The sequence below is a fragment of the Tachyglossus aculeatus genome, chromosome 12 (genome assembly GCF_015852505.1).
Source record: "Tachyglossus aculeatus isolate mTacAcu1 chromosome 12, mTacAcu1.pri, whole genome shotgun sequence".
Classification (NCBI taxonomy): Eukaryota; Metazoa; Chordata; class Mammalia; order Monotremata; family Tachyglossidae; genus Tachyglossus; species Tachyglossus aculeatus.
In genome coordinates, this window is record NC_052077.1 from 9,037,977 (window position 1) to 9,059,477 (window position 21,501).

The 21,501-nt window shown below is 43.3% G+C and overlaps 1 protein-coding gene across 45 annotated transcripts in view; it reads left to right on the plus strand.

The window, feature by feature from the left end:
• ANK2 (ankyrin 2) overlaps positions 1-21,501 on the plus strand; it is a 593,212-nt gene that overhangs the window by 556,826 nt on the left and 14,885 nt on the right. For 26 of the 45 annotated variants that reach the window (XM_038755400.1, XM_038755393.1, XM_038755402.1 and 23 more), the window contains 6 exons: positions 1,855-1,977; positions 4,460-4,492; positions 6,824-6,845; positions 17,518-17,592; positions 19,168-19,299; positions 19,984-20,130. In XM_038755400.1, the coding sequence (XP_038611328.1) occupies positions 1,855-1,977; positions 4,460-4,492; positions 6,824-6,845; positions 17,518-17,592; positions 19,168-19,299; positions 19,984-20,130 (532 nt within the window). Of the gene's footprint in view, positions 1-1,854; positions 1,978-4,459; positions 4,493-6,823; positions 6,846-9,762; positions 15,802-17,517; positions 17,593-19,167; positions 19,300-19,983; positions 20,131-21,501 lie in introns of all 45 variants that reach the window. The other 19 variants (XM_038755377.1, XM_038755380.1, XM_038755376.1 and 16 more) reach the window with 2 other exon arrangements.

Here is a 21,501-nt window from a genome sequence, read left to right on the forward strand (position 1 = left end):
CCTGCTGAGAGCTCACCTCCTCCAGGAGGCCTTCCCAGACTGAGCCCCTTCTTTCCTCTCCCCCTCGTCCCCCTCTCCATCCCCGTCTTACCTCCTTCCCTTCCCCACAGCACCTGTATATATGTATATATGGTTGTACATATTTATTACTCTGTTTATTTATTTATTTATTTATTTTACTTGTACATTTCTATCCTACTTATTTTATTTTGTTGGTATGTTTGGTTCTGTTCTCTGTCTCGCCCTTTTAGACTGTGAGCCCACTATCGGGTAGGGACTGTCTCTATGTGATGCCAATTTGTACTTCCCAAGCGCTTAGTACAGTGCTCTGCACATAGTATGCGCTCAATAAGTATGATTGATTGATTGATTGATTGATAGTGTGAGTGACTATATGTGAACTTCAATATACTGAGATTTGATCCATTGCAAGGGGTGGCCCTGCACCATGTTATATTGGAATCCCATTTGGTGAAATGAAAATGGAATTATTACTGGCTCTGCCTCACTTTTTCCCCATATAACCAGCCCACACACTTCACTCTAATGCTGATCTGATCACTGAGCCTCACTCTCACCATCATCCTCTTGCCCACATTTTCCCCACTGCCTGCAAGTCCCTCCCACTTGACAGTAGCAGACCATTATTCTCTCCATCTACAAAGCCCTCCCAAAATCATATCTTCTAGAGTAAGACTTCCTTCAATAATTTCTCATCTCCCCACCCTATTTCCCTCCCTACTGCATTCATCTATGCACTTAAGTCCTTAAAGTGCCCTGCTCACAGTAAGCACAGAATAAATATGATCAATTGATTGATAAGCACTTTGGTATTCACCCCACCTCTTCCCTCTACAGAGCTTATGTACATATATTGATTCTGGGTTATTAATAATGGTATTTATTAAGCACTTACTACGTGCCAAGCACTGTTCTAAGCTCTGAAGCACTGTTTTCCTCTACCTGTCATTTATTTTACTGTTTGTATCCCTCACTAGATTATGAGCTTTTTGAGACTAAAAGTTGTTTCTACTCTCATATATTTTCCCAAATGCTTAGTACAGTGCTCTGCACAGAGTAAGGGATCAATATCTAGTTCACTCTGGGCGGGGAATGTGTCTACTTATCATTATAGTGTACTTCTCCCAAGTGCTTAGTACAGTGCTTTGCACCCAATAAGTGCTCAATAAATATGATTGAATAGAATAGAAAAATTGCTTTATCAAGAGTGCCATGTTGGCCCTAATGTTATTTCCGGCTGTCAGAACACAAAGATGTGTGAAAACAAAGGGAAGCCCCATGTAGCATTCCTTTACTAGTACAATGGGCTCTTTCACCCCACAGAGAACATTTGAATTATAGACTGTCAGTCTATCAATCAATCCTATTTATTGAGTGCTTACTGTGTGCAGAACAAAGAAGCGGTGTGGCTTAGTGGAAAGAGGACAGGCTTGGGAGTCAGAGGCTGTGGGTTCTAATCCCGGCTCCACCACCTGTCCGCTGTGTGACTTTGGGCAAGCCACTTAACTTCAAGTGCTTAGTACAGTGCTCTGCACACAGTAAGCAGTCAATAAATACAATTGAATGAATTTTCTGTGCCTCAGTTACCTCATCTGTAAAATGGGGATTAAGACTGTGAGCCCCACAGGGGATAACCTGATTACCTTGTATGTACCCCAGTGCTTAGAACAGTGCCTGGCATCTAGTAAGCACTTAACAAATATCAGCATCATTATTATTATTAATAATAACAATAAGCATTAATAATAATAATAATAAGCACGTGGGAGAATACAGTGTGACTAAGTTGGTAGGCACATTCCCTGATTAAGCTTTTTATCTTTACCGCCTCAGGTGCGGGATACAACTCAGGAACCTTGTGGACGACTATCATTTATGAAAGAGCCAAAATCTTCAAGAGGCCTAATCCATCAAGCCATCTGCAACTTAAACATTACACTTCCGCTTTATACAAAGGTACTGTAAAATGCAGAAAATTTCCACTTTGAGTCTCATGAACTTTCAGTAAATGCTTTGCACAAACCACCTGATATAATCAGGTACTGATGATCATTTATAATGCCATATCTCATTTATGAGTTTTGGTGGGGAAAGGAAAAAAATGGCCCACCATCAAAACATCTGGCATTTTAGCAGTATACCCTGATCTGAAGAAATAAAGGACTTTTTCCTAAAGTAAATGAGTTTAATTCCTTCCTATTGGGAATTAAACTGTGCCAATCTGTGAGTCTATTGTAACCGTGCCCATGAATCTGAACCCAAACCCATGTGTCTGAACTAATACATCCGCAAAAAGGGAAGATTTGAGCGGGAGAGTGAATAAGGTTTTGATTTCATCTTTTAAACTGAATTTCCTGGTTTATCATGTTTTCTCCACCCTGGTGACAGTATTTTATGTTCACGATTTAAAAGAATTAGGATTTTCATGCTGTCAGCATATAAAAAGAATATTTACAGAGCCTGAAGTCTGCTGAAATGAGAGGAAGCTCCATGTATTCAGTGGAAATGTTTTGTACTTGTATTTTAGCCTGAAGCAGACTTACCTCAAAGCCAGAATAGTTTGTTCAACTAGATTCTAACATGGAATTGTCAGATTTTGTCATTTAGTTATGGATATATAACCACTGTTAATGAAGTGGTGCCTTTTTCTAATTAGTTCCAAACTTAGACTGAATGACATTCCTTACTGCCTGGCAAATGTAAAAGTTAGAAAAAGTATTGGCACAATAAACGAAGAAGCTATGCATTTTGTTAAAAGATGAGTTTTGAAGGGCTTTACTAACCAAAATTGTTTATCCCAAAGCTCTGTTGCCCACCTCTTTGCTACCTTTTCCTGAAAGCTCATGGGCTGTAATTCCCCAAAACAGATCTATCCCCCCTCCATAGTTCTGTTTCACAAAATCAGGCCCAACCTCACCGGTTATATATTTTTTAAATTATTACAGTAAGTCTCTGTAAGCCAATGGAAATATTCGACCAAAGATGGTCAGAGAGAAATAAGATGAAAACTAGCCCCAAATGCTCTGTGTACTATTTTCTCAATTGTGGGTAACTGTCTACTAAATACCCCAATTTAATAAGTTCTTCAGAAAATGTTTTTAGCTTTTGAAACTATTTTCTGAATACATCTACAAAATGTTAAAAGATGCTCTGTAGATTTTTGATTAGTAAAGCTCTTGGTCCCAGTTCTCTTCATGGGGCACAGGTAAACATCACCCTGGAGACATGAGGGGAGCTTAGTTTCTCTGGTTAAACCTAAGGCAGCTTCAGACATGGGTTTCAGAGCATCATTTGGGACCAGGGCTGGGGCCGAGCTGGAGGCATTTCCAATGGGTGTGTTGAAGTGTCCAGGAATCAGGCACAAGACACACTGGTTCTTTGATTCATTGAAAGGGCAATGCAGGGGTGGTGGGGTCCCATATCTACACATGTCTGGCTACTACCTTGGCTCAAACCCCTAAAATGGCACTGCATGCTATCAGGGATCCAGAATGTTAAGTGTGCATGGAGGAAATGCTACAGTGCATGATTAAAGAATCTTTCCCCTCTTCCTCACTCTGCGTTTAGTCACCAGAAAATGAGGAGTTGATTTAGTGTTTAAGAAGATTAGAATGCTTTTGCAAGCCTCTTAAACTCAGAATCTAGCCCAGAACCCTCTGGGATATTTTTTAAGTGATTATTGGAATGAGCCTCAGTAACCCACTACTCAAAAAAGTGTTGAAAGTTAAGTACATGGGGTTCTGTGAGGCCAAGGTTTCAGGTACTAGAATGTAGGGGTGGTTTTGAGTGTTTCCTTAACCTTTTTACGTCTAGTCCTGCAGAGCTAAGCGTCTAGTCCTGCAGAGCTAAACTCTCCCTTCCAAAGATGGGAGAACTGAGCTCATTAAGTAGGAAATTTTCATACTAAATTGTCAGTATTTAAGACCCTACAATAGCCAGCATCAGTCAGTCAATTGTATTTATTTAGCGCTTTCTGTGTGCAGATCACTGATACTAAGCCCTAGGGAGAGTACAATATAACAGACTCTGTAGACTGTGAGCTCGTTGTGGGCAGGGATTATCTCTCTCTATTGCCCTACTGAACTTTCCCAAGCACTTAGTACAGGGCTCTGCACACAGTAAGCCCTCAATAAATATGATTGTATGAATGAGTGAATGAATGAACAGCCACAGTCCCTGCCCACAGTGAGCTTACCAACAATTAGCCTGCCTAGTCATTTTGGTCTCTTGTCTCTTGCATCTACAGACATCTGCATTTAAAGAGGCCTCCTTGAATTTTTCTGCCTGTCTTCTGAAAACTGATTGTAAAATTTATGCTATCTGATTACTTGCCTGTTAAAATTGGTTGGTGGGCATTTTCCTTTCCTTCTAAACAGTCTCTGCTTTTCCTGCTCTTGTTTTTTCCCCTCCCTCTTGCATGGCATCTTGGGGCTGAAAGGAATCAGAGTCAGATCAAGAACAGGAGGAAGAGGTAATTTTTGCTACAGTGCCACTTGCTTATGGCTGTGTCTTTGCTCTAATCACTAAGGTGTAAAGATTTGAAGGCCAACAGGGGAAACATCTAAAAATGGTCCTGTTGGTTGTTTCATAGTTAACCAGCACTGAATTAAAACTGTTTACTTAGTCTGTTTATCTTGAATGTAGCTTTCATTTACCTTCAACAGGATGAAAAGTTGATGTTTCTCCTATTGTTTAGTCAAAACACAGTTGAAGTTATCCAAGAACAGATAAGCCTATTGTGAAGTGTTTGCCTTGAGATTTGATTTGGCTAGGGTAGCACTACCCTAGCTCAGGAGATGGACAGATTTCCATGATGACAGACCAGTGGGAAAGCTGACCATAGTTTTCTGATGAGGTCGAAGTCTGGGTTCTAGTTACTTCCTCTTCACCTCCAGAAAGTCTGGACTAGAACCAGGGCCCCTGGCCAAAGTCCTGAGTACCATCTGTGCTAGTATGACCACTACTGCAGACAAAGGGGCACCATATACTATATTCCTCTTGGCCTAGAATTCTCCACCTTGAATCAAAGACCCATAATGTCAAAAGATTAATTGAAGCTTAAAAATGCCTGTGCTTAAAACATCCAGGTAATTGAAGCTTCGATTAGCCAGCTAGATGCTTCAATTCCCCACTTCAATTTGCTGGAAAAGTTCTGGCTTAACATGCCTTTGCTCTAGTATCAGTCTAGTATCACCCATAGTTGGTCAGTCATGATGCTTCAGGGGAAGGCGAAAACTCCTACAGGTTGGGTCACGTTAAACTGTATATGGAAAGTGAGAGTATGAGAGAGGCTCTGTTGTCCTGCTAGTTACTGGAAATTATCTTGAGTCTTAATGGTTTTTAAACAAAAATTGCCACTCCCTTTTGGCAAGTCCAAGAAATCATTAAAAAAATAATTACATAAACAGTAAAGATCCTCCAGGAAACCTTCTTTCAAACTTTGTTTCCCTTGTGATCCAATCCAATCAATCCACTGAACTGAATGTTGCCCTCTCCTGCCCGCTCCATGAGACACAATACTGTGTTCTCAAAAGCAGTAGGGCTGAGAACACCCTCCCTTTTTCTTCTTTCAATAAGGAGAGAATCACTGCATGGAGTTAATGGCATCCATGGTGGCCTTCCACATATCTCCCATTGACATCATGGATAGAGCCTGTTGGACCTAAGGCAAAATTTCCAGGAGTGTTTAGCTGCCTCCTTACTCCAGCAATCTCCTTACTCCAATCACCACCTTACTCCAGGGACTTCACCCCAACTGCATGCCACAGGGAGACAGCAGGGTTCTTTGCCTTCACTGATTGCACCTTATAATGAAGTGAAAGGAGGCAGGGGATATCCCTATCTCTATAGCAACCCCCCAGGAGCCATACTTTCTGAGTTACCATCACCCAATTATCAAAATCCTTAGACCAAAGAATCAGGCTCACTACGGGCCTGGCAATGGCAAGTGAATTAGCTCAGTTGGACTTGGGATACTCCATTAGCCACAAAAACTGATCTTTCAGGTGATCCGATGATAATCATTCTTCAACTAGACTTAAGCACTGGGCCACATTTATGCCTCCCTATAAGTCTACGTCTAAATTAAGATGCTCAAGAACAGAACAGTAGTCCCTCTATATTTCTCCAAGGTAAACAATTCTGGGCCATTGCTTAAAATAATATAGAAGTGATAAAGGGAGTTGCAATTCAAATGTGGGAGAATCTTTTGTGATCATTTCCCTGGAAGTAAAATCTTAGAGTACTTAAAGATGATCTAGAGACATATTTCTCTTCATTATGAATGCTTTTGGTGATAACTGAAACGAGTTATAGTTTACAGGCAGAATGTTATCCTTTGGAATCCATTTTTCCTATCCTCTCATTCAACTATGTAGACTCTCAGTACCTGCATTTGCTTTTCCTTGCCTTTTGCCCTCTATAAGTATTTATTCCAGCTCTAAAGATTGCTGCCTAAACTCTTGTCTTAACCCAGTCTTCCATTCCAAACCCAGACCCCAGTGACCCAACCCTAAATATTTTCATTCGTTTATAGTTGTCCCTTTTCATCACAGCTTTCATTCCTCTGTGAGCGTGTAATCAGTAATCTTGGTGAGCCGGTTTACATAACAGAATTTCAAAAACTAAGACTCTCCAACGTGACCACAGCAAAGACAGACAGCCTTTTCTCGGGTCAGTTTTGGGTCCTCCATAGTGACAGGATGTGCCTCCATATTGATAGGTTGCACCTACCAGGTCCAACTGGGCCTAGGAGACCGTAACACCATTTTTAACATTTCAATGTATGTATGTTTTCTTTCAGGTTGATATGACATCCGAAAAACGTAAGATTTTAATAAAAAATTGAATTTGTATGAAAGCTGGCAAAGAGTAAAGATAAGCATGAGAAAAACTGCAAGCTAATAGCCATTACTAACAATGATAATTGACTATATTATCATTAAGCATTAATTTATACTTCTAAATACAGCTTTCCAGTTAAATTACAAGCATTTATCTGCCATCATTTCTGAGCTAATTAGCAATAAGCTCTTAAGATAATTCATTCAAGCAGTTACTTTTCTTTGACATCCCGAGTAATCCCGCAATTGCTGCTATGCTTGTTTAGACCCCCTGCCTTTCCCTCCCCCTCCTCTCCTCTCCTCTCCGCCCCTGCCCCCACCATACCACCATTGTATATTTTGGTCCATTTAATAGTTTAACATCATCTCATCATTGAAAGGACAGTATCACTTTTTCCAACCAAAAAAGTAGTAACCTTTTGATATGGAACAGTGCTATTTACAAAAGTGATACTGTCTAAAAGTTATCAGGCAGTACAATGTCCGTTACTGTGGTGAAGGCTCCCTGAGTTCTGATTTGTGATGAAATGCCTTCATACTTTAGACTGAAGTTGAAACCTTGGTGGAACTGTAGGAGGCAACAGTACATAAACTAAGACTTCAATGGATGTTGAAGCCAAATATCTTTTGGGCAACAAAGGAACCCCAAACCCCAGAACAGAACAGTGAATTATTGTGTTGAGAGTCAGTAATAAATGATTGTGAGAGGACTGACTTTTAAGTTGTTTCAAATCTATGGCATTCTTTAAGAAGTTAAAATTCTCCATTGTGTTTAAAGACTACTTCCTTTTCATTGTATTGGGCAGCTAACTGTAGCACATATTCCAGCCGTTTCAACCTCTTATGGAAATTCTTTCCACATACATTTTTGGCAACCCTTGGTGAAAACCTTTGCCAGAAAATGAACACCCGCTCCAATATTTCTTCAAGGATTTAATGCAGACTTGTATCTTCATTTGAGCTACCAGGATTTTTTCCCCCTGTTTATGGAATTAATCCAATTTATGGGGGTTTTTTGTATAATTTGTGTGAGATTATCATTCAGAGATATGGGTTGTCTATTGACTTTTGAATCAGCCTAGAGTAAATTTGATTTTGAAAATAGCCAAGCTATTTAGAGTAAGTCACACTTCCTCAAATAGCACTCAGGAAAAGGTAGCTGAGATGCCAAATTTGCCTCTTTTGCAGCACTCTCCTCCCACTATCTTCTTTAAGGTTTACATCATTTCTACTCAACCTCCTTCAAATTGTTCAATTTGCCTCTTTTTTCCCCACTACTGATCCAGGATCCAACATAGCAATGAAAGCAATGGTTGGGCTATTGATGTATTTCTCCCAGGGAGGTCCAGTTGGAGAGTGAAAACCCTACAGGCTGCCTCAGTCATTTGTTGCATTCTAATACTCTGGGAGTTTTTCAAATGTAGGTGCCGATTTGAGTATGCTGCCTATTTAGAACATACTCATTACATTCATACTTTAAGAATAAATTATAAAAAGGAGTCCTATTGGTTATATTTTTCAAAATTTAGGAAAATGTTCTCTGCATAAGCCTGCAACTTAGAAGTAAATTTCTAATATTTGGATACCATAATTTGAATGAGGAAAATATTCCCAATAATCAATCAGTTGTATTTCCTGAGTGCTTACTCTTTGCAGAGCACTGTACTAAGCACTTGGGAGAGTAATCAGTCATTTGGTATTTATTGAGCACTTACTGTGTATAGATCACTGTACTGAGTGCTTGGAGAAATACAATACAATAGAGTTGATAGACACAGTCCCTGTGCCACAGGGATCTTCTCTCTATAGAGAGTACAGTAGAATTAATAGACATGACTCCTGTATTCAAGGAGCTGGACAAATGACATCTTGAATATTGGTTTGTAGGAAAATTAAGCAGTTCACCACAGTAATGTTTTCGTGTATCCTTTCTAGTGTCTAGCATTCTCCTGCCAGTGCTTTGAAATAAGGCTATGACCCCAGCCGTGTTTGCAACACATTTGCTTTGCATGGAAATAACTTGGCTTACATAAACAGTGCGTGTGTCTAGCGTGAATGTCTCTGAATTTGAGTTGCCATTCACTATGTTTTTAACCTTTGGACTTGCATTTAAGTTGATTCATAGTTATCCTTGATTTTTCTTGGGTTTCTTTCGAAAATTTTTTCCGTATTTTCCTTCTTTGATTCATTTGTTTTCTGTCTAAACAAGGACTTTGCTCCAAGGAAAGGGTCATGCCTCTCAGAGCTAAAGACTGTTTGTGTCATCGTTAGGTGTGAGTTTCCCTGAGATGAAATGCCGGTTTGCAGCTGATTCAGATGTACACATCTGTACTTTTAACATAATGTAGTCTATGGCAGAATTAGACACATTGAACTCCAGATTTATTTTGATGATAAAGCAATGGATACACATTTTCAGTTGCTATTCTGACAGTTTGCTACCACTGGCTTTCTCCTAGAGGAAATTGACTTCTATCAATCTAATGCTTTTGTTTCTTTTTTTTTCTTACTTTTATTTGAACATTGATCTGTAACATCTGAACAATCTTGAGATATTTCTGTGTAATTTCACTGCAGTCTTTATTTGATTTGTGGCTTTTTTATTTTTGGTGTCTCAGTAATTTTGTCTGTTGTAGCTTCGGTGTTGTATGTGTGGATGTGCTCTAGTGAGAAAATTAAGCAAGTTATTTCCTGCCCATTTTCCTTTTCAGTTTTTTTTTCTGTTAGCTTTGCTTTGCTCTTGTACCCCAAGATCTTGTGGATCCACCATTCCCAGCCTATTTTGTTGATCTTCCTACCGCTGCAGCAAAAGACTCTGTGTCGTTTGAGTCCTGATTACATTTTCCAATCTCTATTTTGATTTCCATTTTACTCTCAATGTTTGTCGTTCACATCAAAGATGATGATGAGACAGAATCTACAGAGACATCTGTCGTGAAAAGCCACCTGGTTAATGAAGTTCCTGTTCTAGCCAGTCCAGACTTGCTTTCTGAAGTGTCTGAGATGAAACAAGATTTGATCAAAATGACAGCCATCTTAAGAACAGATGCTTCTGAAAAGACAGACTCCATTAAAGGGAAAGAACCAGTAAAGGCAGCCGATGAGGAGCCCGGAGAGCCCTTTGAAATTGTCGAGAGGGTAAAAGAGGACTTGGAGAAAGTGAACGAAATCCTGAGGAGCGGAACTTGCACCGGAGAAGAAAGCCAAATGCAGAGGTCGCCAACCGGGAAAGAACCAGTAGAAGAAGACTGGGTCATTATCAGTGATGAGGAGGTGCAGGAGGCTAAGGAAAAAGCCCCTTCAGAAGTCACTGAACCCCCATGTGTGGAAATTCAGATCAGTAAGGAAACAAGAGAAGAAACCAAGAAGGACCCAACTGGGTTGGTGAATTTCCTGGTGGAGGAACTAAATGCGTACGTGACTCTTCCTGAAATGCAGCCGCAGAGCGTCCAGAAGGACTTGGCAGGAGAGAATTTTGAAGCGGTGGTCGTCAGCAGGAAGTCTGAGAAGGAAGAACCAGATGTTCTGCCAGGCAAGAAGGAAGAACCAGATGTTCTGCCAGTCAAGACACAGGACTCAAAGGAACCACCCAAGCCAACGCTGGAAATCAAAAAGCCAGTTCGGAGGAAATTGAAAGAAAAGCAAATACAAAAAGAGGAACGCGTACAAGAGAGCAAGGAAACAACTGGACTTAAAAAGGGTAGCTCAGAGGAGTCATTAGATGAGGAGACAGGGTTAGCACCTGAAGCCATTCCCACTGCCCGAGCCATATCGCCATTGGTTGAAGAAACCCCCATTGGCTCTATAAAAGACAAAGTAAAGGCTCTCCAGAAGCGAGTGGAAGATGAACAGAAGGGACGCAGTAAGCTTCCCATCAGGGTCAAAGGAAAAGATGGCACTGGCCAAGAACCCCCTAAAAAGCCAGTCCATAGAACACATCCCCCAGCTTCACCGTCTGCTAAGACTGACAGGCGTCCGCCATTTTCATCCTCAGGGAAGACAGAAAGGCGTCCCCCTGTTTCCACCTCTGTGAAAACAGAAAGACATCAACCCATTTCCCCCTCCCCTAAGACAGACAGGCGGCCGCCAGTTTCCCCCTCTGCAAAGACTGAGAAACACCCACTGGGGTCACCCTCTGCCAAGTCGGAAAAGCATCCCTCTGGGTCACCCTCGGCTCGGTCCGAAAAACACCTGCCTGTGTCACCAGCCGGCAAGACAGAAAGGCTCGAAGAGACCATGTCAGTGCGGGAGTTGATGAAAGCTTTCCAGTCAGGTCAGGATCCTTCTAAGCATAAAACCGGATTGTTTGAGCACAAATCAGCAAAGCCAAAGCACCAGCCAGAAAGAGGGAAAGTTCAGGTAGACAAGGAAAGGGGGCACGCGGTCACCCACAGAGAAGTCCACAAATCAGACAGCCAGACAATCAAACGAGGTCAGAGGTTTCCAGTGGCTGGGGCTTCAGAGTCTAGGCGAGGGGCCCGGGCTTCTGCTGGGGGCCCTAAGCGGGAAGATGCAGTGGGTGGAAAGGATAAAAGTCTCGGCCTTAAGGTGGTCGAGCCTTCTCACCCGATATCCAAAGAAGAAAGCATCCCAGAGAGTGGACCCGCCACAGGAAAGGGGGCTGATGAGCAAGGCGATCTGGATCTCCAGATCAGCCCAGATAGAAAAGCCTCCACTGACTTCTCAGAGGTCATTAAAGAAGAACTGGAGGACAATGACAGATACCAGCAGTTCCGACAATCTGAGGAGACCGAGAAAGCGCAGCTTCACTTAGACCAAGTCCTCACGAGCCCTTTCAATGTGACTTTCCCTGCCGATTATGTGCAAGATGGATTCCCGCCGGTGCTTGCTTTACAGTCCAGGGCTTTGGAAGGCAGCTCAGAAAGTCTTAAACATGAAGAGGTGGCAGATTCTCCCTGTGGGAGTCTGATGGATGGGACGCCTCAGATTAGTTCAGAGGAAAGCTATAAACACGAGGGCCTGGCGGAGACTCCGGAGACCAGCCCTGAAAGTCTTTCTTTTTCACCAAAGAAAACAGAGGAGCAAATTGATGAAATCAAAAAACATGACCCCTTAGAAGGAGAGGCAGAAACCCCCGCAGCAGAAGAGCGCTCTTCTGAAAAAGATGGGAGCGACAAGAAGGCCCTTGCTGCAGATACTGAGTCCACTGAGCCATCAGCAAGTAGCTTGCCAGTGGAGGAGATGGCCTCTGCTAATGCCTTGAGCCCCAAGCAAAAGGGGGAGAATGCTGACGGCGACAGTTATGTCATAGCAATATCAAAAGGGCCTACTGAGGAAACCACGTCTGGAGAAGATCAGTGTATCGAAAGCGGTTCAGTTTCCACCGCAGATCCTGATAGCAGGGACCAAAGATCTCCAGCCCCGGAACTCGGGGACTCTATGGAACCAGCAGATGCACCTGACCCCTATGGCAAGGAAGGGGGCAATACAGAACTGGAAGAACAGCATATGGTTATCAGAAGTCCTCAAGGACTGGAACTCTCACTTCCTTGCCATGATAACGAAGGTCTCAGTCCAGTAGCCGATGAGTCACTGGCGGTCAGCCACAAAGACTCGTTGGAAGCCAGCCCTGTACTTGAAGACAACTCCTCCCACAAGACTCCCGATTCTTTGGAGCCGAGTCCTTTGAAAGAATCTCCTTGCCGGGACTCCCTTGAAAGCAGCCCGGTAGAACCAAAGATGCAAGCTGGGATTCTCACGGGACAGGTCTCTCTTCCGCCAGCCCCCACCAAAGCTGAAATGTTTGCGGAATTGGCGTCCATGCGTTCCAGGATTCTCCGTGACCCCGACGGAAGTGCCGAGGATGACAGCGTGGAGCAAACGTCTCTCATGGAGAGTTCGGGGAAGAGCCCCCTTTCTCCCGACACTCCTAGCTCCGAAGAGGTTAGCTATGAAGTCACTCCCAAACCAACAGATGTACATGTTCCCAAGCCAGCTGCAATACCTGAATGCGCAGAAGACGAGGATTCAGAAAATGGAGAGAAGAAGCGGTTCACTCCTGAAGAGGAGATGTTTAAGATGGTCACCAAAATCAAAATGTTTGATGAACTCGAACAGGAGGCAAAACAGAAAAGGGACTATAAAAAGGAATCCAGGCAAGATGAATCTCCCACTGAGGCTGAACAAGGGGCTGACTCTCTGGTTGAAACCCAAGAGTCCGAGTGTACAGGTGGCGGAGAAGGTATACCTGTGGTAGTGACTTCTGAAAGCCGGAAGGCTTCATCCTCTTCAGAGAGTGAGCCTGAATTAAAGCAGCTGAAGAAAGACGCTGACGCTTGTCTCTTGATGGAGCCAGTCATCCGAGTGCAGCCTCCTTCCCCTCTTCCGACTGGGGTGGATTCCAGTTCTAGTCCTGAAGAAACAGAATTCCAACCTATTGTTTCCAGACAGTATACTTTCAAAATGGAAGAAGAGAGTCAGGAAGAGCTCTCTGAGCCAGCAGTGGAAAAGAAACGTGGCTCACTTTTGTCCGGGGACAACCTGGAGGGGTCTATATCAGCTTCTCCAGTTCCCCTTCCTGAGCCAAGCCCAGGAATCGAAATGGAGGAGCCGAAGCCATTGTACAAGGCTACAAGTCCCAGTGACCCCACCACTTCACTTGATCCTCATTTCTGTGATGCCAGTGATGACGATATTGAAGGGGCATTGGAGGCCTGTAAAGACTCCATACTTCAAGAAGATGCTCACCAAGATGACGTGGATTCAACAGAGGGGCAAAAGCAGGAATACCCTAGCCCCAGTGCAGAGTCCCCTTGCGAGTACACTCCTTGCTTGCCCTCAGCCCCTCCTTGCTCGGCCTCTGAAAGACAGGAACCAAAATCCTCCACTCCCTCACCTGACAAAAGCTCTGAGATGCCTGTGGAAGGTTTTGTGTGTGAGGATTCCCCAGCGGGTTCCCCCGAAGTTCCCACTTTATCTCAATCAGACCAGTTGTCCACAGGAATCTCTGCCCCAGAAGACTGCCCTACTGATACAGTTGAGATCTCCGCTCCACAGATAACCAGCCCTTATGAAAACGTCCCCACCCAGGCTTTTTTCTCATGTAAAGAGAGCCGGACCCAAAGTGAAGTCAGACAGATCACATCCACATTTTCCTCAGAGGTACATTCTGTTACAATTGAATCGACAGTTGGGCAAACATTAGTGACGCCTTCCCTTAGAAGATCTGCACCGGGAGATGATCCTGATGTGTACGGGGAAAAAGGTTCGGACCAAACCGATTCTTTGGAAGAAGGTCAGACTGGTCAGTCCTCCTCTTCCTTAGCAGAAGGTTCAGCAGTGGCTGTTGGGCAAGTCCACACGGTGATCATCACAAAAACAGAAGTAGACTCCGATTCTTGGAGTGCCATTCGGGAAGACGACGAAGTGTTTGAGGCTCGAGTGAAAGAAGAAGAGCAAAAGATATTTGGTTTGATGGTCGACAGACAATCACAGGGCACAACCCCAGACTCAACTCCAGCCAGAACCCCAACAGAAGAGGGGACCCCCACAAGTGAACAAAACCCTTTTCTCTTCCAAGAAGGAAAGTTGTTTGAGATGACCCGAAGTGGAGCCATTGATATGACCAAAAGGTCCTTGGCTGATGAAAGTTTCCACTTTTTCCAAATTGGGCAGCCTTCTAGCCAAGAGGTTCCATCTGAGGAAATGAAAGACGGGACCACCCAAATGGATACCCCACAGGTAGAGGGGCCCCTAGAACCACCAGCCCCTACAGAACCACAGGAAAGGGAGGTGTGTGAAGCAGACTCACTTCCTGAGGACTCCAGTGGGGACATGGAAGAAATATCTGCCACTGATGCTGGTGACCTGAAAGCAGAACTTAAATCGAGAATTCCAATTAAGATGGGTGTTTCAGCTTCCTCAACATCATCAGCGAGAGAGGCAACATCCCCTGATGTCCCAGGAGAGTCCTTCTCCACTGTGGAGGCTGGTGATTTGCCACCCGACAGCAATGCTCCGGTGCCTTGCCCTGACTCTCCAGAGCCTGTTGTAGAAGTCCAGTTCAATTTTTCCACGGTGACCAGGTCTGTATATTCTGAACAAGGCGACGAGTCTCCGGATTCCTCACCAGAGGAGCCAAAGTCTGTGATTGAAATCCCAACTTCAGCCACAGAGAGTGTGCCTTCCACCGAAAGCAAATCCAAAATTCCCATCCGAATGACACCCGCGGCTTCCCAATCACTGCAGCCCTCAGAAAGTGAACTCTCTCTCTCCGAGGTTTCCCCCGACAGCCTCTGTGGTGAAAGTAAGGATGATGAAGTCAAACCAAAGTCAAAAATTCCCATCACAGCATCCTTCCAAAGAGTCGAGGAACAGTTTACATACACAGAAGCATCTGTCCAGAAAACAGAGTCCTCTCTTGCCCTGGACACATCAAGCCAAACACCGGATAATCGAAGCAAATCAGAATCTGATGCGAGTGGGGACTTCAGGACTAAGCAAGCAATAAAGTCTAGAAGTTTTGCCGAGGTGGAAACAGAGACCAGACAGTGGACAGGTGAAATGCAACTTGAGTTAGAAATTGATGAGGGGACTATGAGACCAAAGATGTTTTCTTCAAGGCTGCCAGTTAAAAGCCGAAGTATCTCATCCTCCCACAGTGCCATTAGCCCCACAAACGAAAGTAAGGAGCACTTCTTTGACCTGTACAAAAACTCTATCGAGTTCTTTGAGGAAATTAGCGATGAAGCCTCCAAGCTAGTGGACAGACTTACGCAGGCAGAGAGGGAACAAGAACTAGTTTCAGATGACGAAAGTAGTAGTGCCCTGGAAGTGTCAGTAATTGAAAATGTGCCTCCTGTTGAGATGGAGCAGACCCTTCCTGAGGACATCTTTGACACAAGGCCCATTTGGGACGAGTCTGTTGAGACTCTGATTGAGCGCATTCCTGATGAAACTGGGCCTGACCCTGCTGAAGGTATTTGACAGCCACTGGGAATCCCTGTGCTGCGCATGTCATTGACTTTAAAATTTGTTTTTTTTTTTTTTTTACGTTTGTTTTTGGTGATTTGTGTCTCATTTTCTTTAAGCTTTCTGTGGTGATTACTGTGCTTGTGTAAGCTGTTTGTGTTTTGTGCTGTATCTGTGTTCCCTTGTTTGTGAGAACAATCTCAAGATTGCATAATTCGAATGCTTAATGGAAAGCATTCACACCGTAGATGACATTTCTTTTGCTGTTACTGCTGTACTTAAGGCCATGCAAGTTTTGAGTTTTGCTTTCCTGAGGTCCTGTCATGGGCCTCAAATTAAGGTTGTCTTCTGACTGCTAGAAATTCAGATTGGGGATTATTTTATTTATTTTTTTTTTGGTGAGGGAGGGAAGCAGGATATGCTGCTATTTATATGCATTTTTATGCATTCTGAAGTTTTCTGCCCCACAGTTCTTTTAGTGGTAGTTATAATTGCTCAATAAGCCTTTTCATACTGTGACAGCCCATTGAATGCAGCATACTGTGGATCAGTTTGAGGCTAAAGGGCGGTTGGCTTTCAAATATCCTTGCTAAATACTAACACAAACTAACCAAAGTTGACACCCTTATCTGTGTTTTCCATTTCGGTAGCAGATGCATGGGATTTGTGATGATGTGAGATCCACACGTTCGCTTTGAGAAGACGAAAACTCAAACTTTGCAAGACTCAAGTTGGCTGAGTGGGGAGACATCGTCACCCATTTATTTGAATTAAGGAGTTTAAAAGGGACTAAAAATAGTCAGCTTGTAGACATAGGCTTCCTTTTTCCCACGTCTCCACTAGAGAGGCCCTATTACTCTTAGAATGAATCCAAAAATCCCTGAAAAATAGATGTGCTATAAAGGTATGGCATTAAAGCACCTTTAAATGCAGGAACACAATTATCATTCACCATTCCTGTTGGGAAATAGAACAGTGTTGTTCTTAAAATAAGTAGGTTCTCCAGTAATGTGTTGCTTACCAGGGAGTGAGACAAGAGACTGGTCAGATGGGTGTACACACACACACTCACTCTCTCTCTCCCCCCTCCCCCCCACATCCTCTCTCTTTTCTTTGGGACTAGAACAAGACTGGGCTTGGTCTGAAGGTTCTGGTCTACCCTGGGTTGGGCTTGGGAGGTTGTGTAGTGTCGGTCTTGGGGCAAACTCGATGCAGAACCTGGATTGGACATAAACTCTGAGGATAGATCTAGGGCAAGATCAGTTTATCAGATGGTCAGTGTGACCTTTGGCCCAGTGTTCATTCGGCAGGCCACTGTATCACCACTATCCCTCAGTGTTGGAAGTTCCGGCATTTATCGGACAGTTTTCTCATCCCGTGATGAGCAATAACTTATCAGGTCTCTTGACCACAGAAATGATGTGACTTTGGAGGTAGTTTACCTCAGAAAAAGATTTCCAGAGTGAACCGTTTCTAAAGGCATTATGTTTGATGTTTAGTCTTGATTGAAGTTCTAAGGGAACCGGGAATTTTCACAGGGTTTGTGATTTTATTTGATTGTCTTTAGAAATCAGACAGGGTGCATGATTTAGATATCAGCTAGTTTTGACAAAATGAGTTTGGACAAATTGTTTCCAAGAATGAGGAAACAAGTTTGCATCAACAGTCTAGTGTTTCCATACTGTGTAATAGCCTGGGGATGTTCTGTTTTGACCTTGTTTAGATCCACAGGATGAGCAAGAGAGGACTGAAGAGAGACTGGCATATATTGCTGATCACCTTGGATTCAGCTGGACAGGTAAAATGAATGAAAATCATTCTTCTCATGAATCGGATTTATTTTAAATGATCATGGAAATTATCCAAGGGAAATGAAAACCAGATGTTTGGAGGAGATTTTGCTTTGGTCACAAAGTAAAGCAGTGTGAGAGAAGCAACATGGCCTAGTGAAAAGAACACAGGCCTGGGAGTCAGAAGGATCTGGCTTCCAATACTGGCTCTGCCGCTTGTCTGCTGCATGACCTTGGGCAAGTCACATAACTTCTCTATGCCTCAGTTACCTCCTCTGTAAAATGGGGATTAAGACTGTTAGCCCCATGTGCAACATGTCCTTTGTCCAGCCTGATTATCGTATCTACTCCAGCCCTCAGTACAGTGCCTGGCCCCATCGAAAGCGCTTAAACAAATAGCATTTAAAAGAAAAAGTGCTACTAGTCTAGCGAATACACATTTTTCCTCAATGTTCAGTTTTCCTTGGTGTTCAAAACTTTAATGAAAGAAAAAGTTTATTTCAGAGACTTAAGTGCATGAACCGAGGGGGTCGAATTGCATTTCAAATAGGCTAGCACCCAGAAATGGAACTTCGATAGTGCGGTGAGTTCGGCAATACTTCTAGATTGTATGTTCCTTGTGGGCAGGAACCATGTCTACCAACTCTGTTATATTGTATTCTCCCAAGGACTTAATACTGTGCTCTGCACACAGTAAGCACTAAATAAATACCATTGATAGATTGAATGCCCGTCGAGGATTGTGGAGGTTGTAGGAACAGCTGTAGTTTTCACCAGCCATTTGAGATTTGGGACTGTATTTCCCAGAACCTCTTGGGGAAAAAAAGATACTTGTTAAAGACCATGACAGAAACTACAATGCCAAACCTCTGCACTGAAGTCACCCATTCCCGTCACACAAGTACTATCTGAAAAATTCAAATTTTCTCTGCTTTCTCCAAACAAAGGACTTAATTTTAAGTGATTATTGAAATGGAAAGGCAATTTCCTGAACTTTGAAATGAATTAGTAGTGAAGGGAAACAAGTGTTTTAAGAAATTCAAAGAAAGAGCCCATATGAAATGATTATGGTCTGTCTTTGTCTTCTAAAAGCTGTAAGGTTATAAGCGCTAAGCAGCAAACACCGTCCCCAGTTTATGAGCTGGCATATTCCTTGAAAGATTTCCTGGGTGTCGATCCTTGTCTTCCCTAAGTTAAAGTAGGTCTAGTGCGTTGAAAAAAAATCAAGGTACTTTTCCCTTAACAGTGGTTCAAAGATTTGGTTATCTAGTGACTCCTGATTCTGAGACCATTTAATTAAAGAAAGCCATTGGTAGACAGGCTAAAGAGCACTTTTGGTTCCAAAAAATAGTAGTAGTTCTGCACCTCTCATGTTGAAATGAACCCAAAATAAGAGAGATTCTTCCAGGAAAGATAGTAAGGAAAAGTGGGTAATTTATTTTAGAAAAAATAAGATGCAGAAAAGCATACTTCTCAGGATAGTACCCCAAACAAGTTGTCATTTCGGCAACCACAGACCATTAGAATGGTCTGTACTACGGGACAACAGAAAAAGGATTATGAATATTGACTCTCCTTCATAGAATTAGCAAGAGAATTGGATTTCACGGAAGAGCAAATCCATCAAATCCGGATAGAGAATCCAAACTCCCTCCAGGACCAGAGCCATGCCCTGTTGAAGTATTGGCTTGAAAGGGATGGGAAACACGCTACAGGTAAGCTGTAATTGGAGACGGAAAATTCGCCGAGCCCTTCTTCTCTGGTCCCTGACACCAAGTGATCAGCTAGACCCCCCTTGGGTGCTGCATGATCTGTGTATCCCCCTCCTCCTGCCCACCGCTCACCCTGGGCCTGCTGGTGAAGGTAACAGGAGAGCCTGCTCTCTAGTGAGCAGAGAACTGAACTCTCTGCCAGCCCAATCAGAATCAGCCTAAGCCCCTCTTGCTGGTCTGTGGCAGCTACTTCCGAAGGGGTGCCCCGGGGGAACCGAGTCCCTGCGGTGAGGCTGAGGGTTTTGAGGGAAAATAGACAGCTCTTCATTAGCTGTTCGCTACAATCAGCGCTTCCTCATTTCCCTTCTGCATGCTAGGTGGGCAGTTTATATGTAGCCCTTCCAAGTGCTTTTTACTCCTATGTATTCATTCATTCATTCAATAGTATTTATTGAGCACTTACTGTGTGTGGCGCACTATACTAAGCGCTTGGGAGAGTACAGTATAACAATAAACATGAACATTGCCTGGCCACAACATGCTTACAGTCGAGAAGGGGAGACGGACATTAATATAAATTGCAGATGTGTGCATGTTTTGAACCAGACCATCTGTTTAAGGGACTTGCAAGAACCTCTCAACTCCTAAATATTGTCGTGGATTTTTCCCTCCACCCCATCACCCTAGACACAAACCTCACCGAGTGCTTAACCAAGATCAACCGAATGGATATTGTTCACCTAATGGAGGCCAATACTGCTGAACCCCATCAGGAGCATGCTAATCGCAGCTATGCAGAAATTGAACAGACAATTGCCCTGGATCATAGTGAAGGTAATATTTTCTTACGGGTAACCCTTTCACCATCAAACACTGAAATAGAAGCCTTCCTACATCAGCCACTCACTCCTAGGAGGATAAGTAAGCCTCATTTACAGGAGAACAATCCTCCCTTTGCTGACATTCAGGGCATCAGTAAGTAAGATGCCTGTGAGTTATCGGTTTTATCTGGAATAGAAGTTACTTCCTCTTAATTAGGGATCATCTTAGGCCTCTCCAAGAGCAGCAGTAGATTTGTTCTCATACAGGCTGCTGCTGTTTCTCATAGTAACAATCATTTTGGAATGTATTAAGTACGCACTTATTCTGGGCCAAGAAATGTGCTAAGTTCTGGTTAGGTGCGAAATAATCAGATTAGACCCATCCCTGCCCCACATGTGCTCTGCCAATTGCCTGCTGTGTGACCTTGGGCAAGTCACTTGACTTCTCTGTGCCTCAGTTTCCTCAATTGTAGAGTGGGGATTCAATACCTTTTCTCCCTTCCTACTCAGATTGGGAGCCCCATGCGGGACAGTGACTGTGTCCAACCTAATAGACCTGTACCTTCCCAGCACTTAAAACAGCGTTTGACACATAGTAAGCCCTTAACAAATGCCATTAAAAAACGGGGCTCACAGTAAGAGAGAAAAAAGGTATTGAATCTTAATTTTACAAATAAGGAAATTGAGCTCAGAGAAGGTAAATGATTTGCCTAAGGTCACATACCAAAAGCAGCGTGAACTAGTGGAAAGAGAATGTGTCTGACAATCTGAGTTTTAATCCTGGCTCCACCACTTGTCTGCTAGTGGAAAGAGAATGTGTCAGGCAATCTGAGTTTTAATCCTGGCTCCACCACTTGTCTGCTAGGTGACTTTGGGCAACTCATTTAATGTCTCTATGCCTCAGTTACCTCATCTGTAAAATGGGAATTGAGACTGTAATTCATTCATTCAATCGTATTTATTGAGCTCTTACTGTGTGCAGAGCACTGTACTGAGTCCCATGTAGGATGTGACTGTGTCCAATCTGATTAGTTTATCTCTACCCTAGTGTGTAATACGGTGCCCGGTGCACAATAAGCAATTAACAAACAAACAAAAAAAGTGGCAGAATTGGGATTAGACCCAAACTTTTCTGACTCAGCGCCACGCTCTTACTGTCACACCACACTGTATCTTATGAACAAATAATAATGATAATAATGATAGCATTTGTTAAGCACTTACTATGTGCCAGGCACTGTACTAAGTGCTGGGGTGGATACAAACAAATCGAGTTGGACACAGTCTCTGTCCCATGTGGGGCTCACAGTCTTAAATCCCTATTTGAGGTAACTGAGGCCCAGAGAAGTAAAGTGACTTGCTCAAGGTCACGCAGCAGACAAGT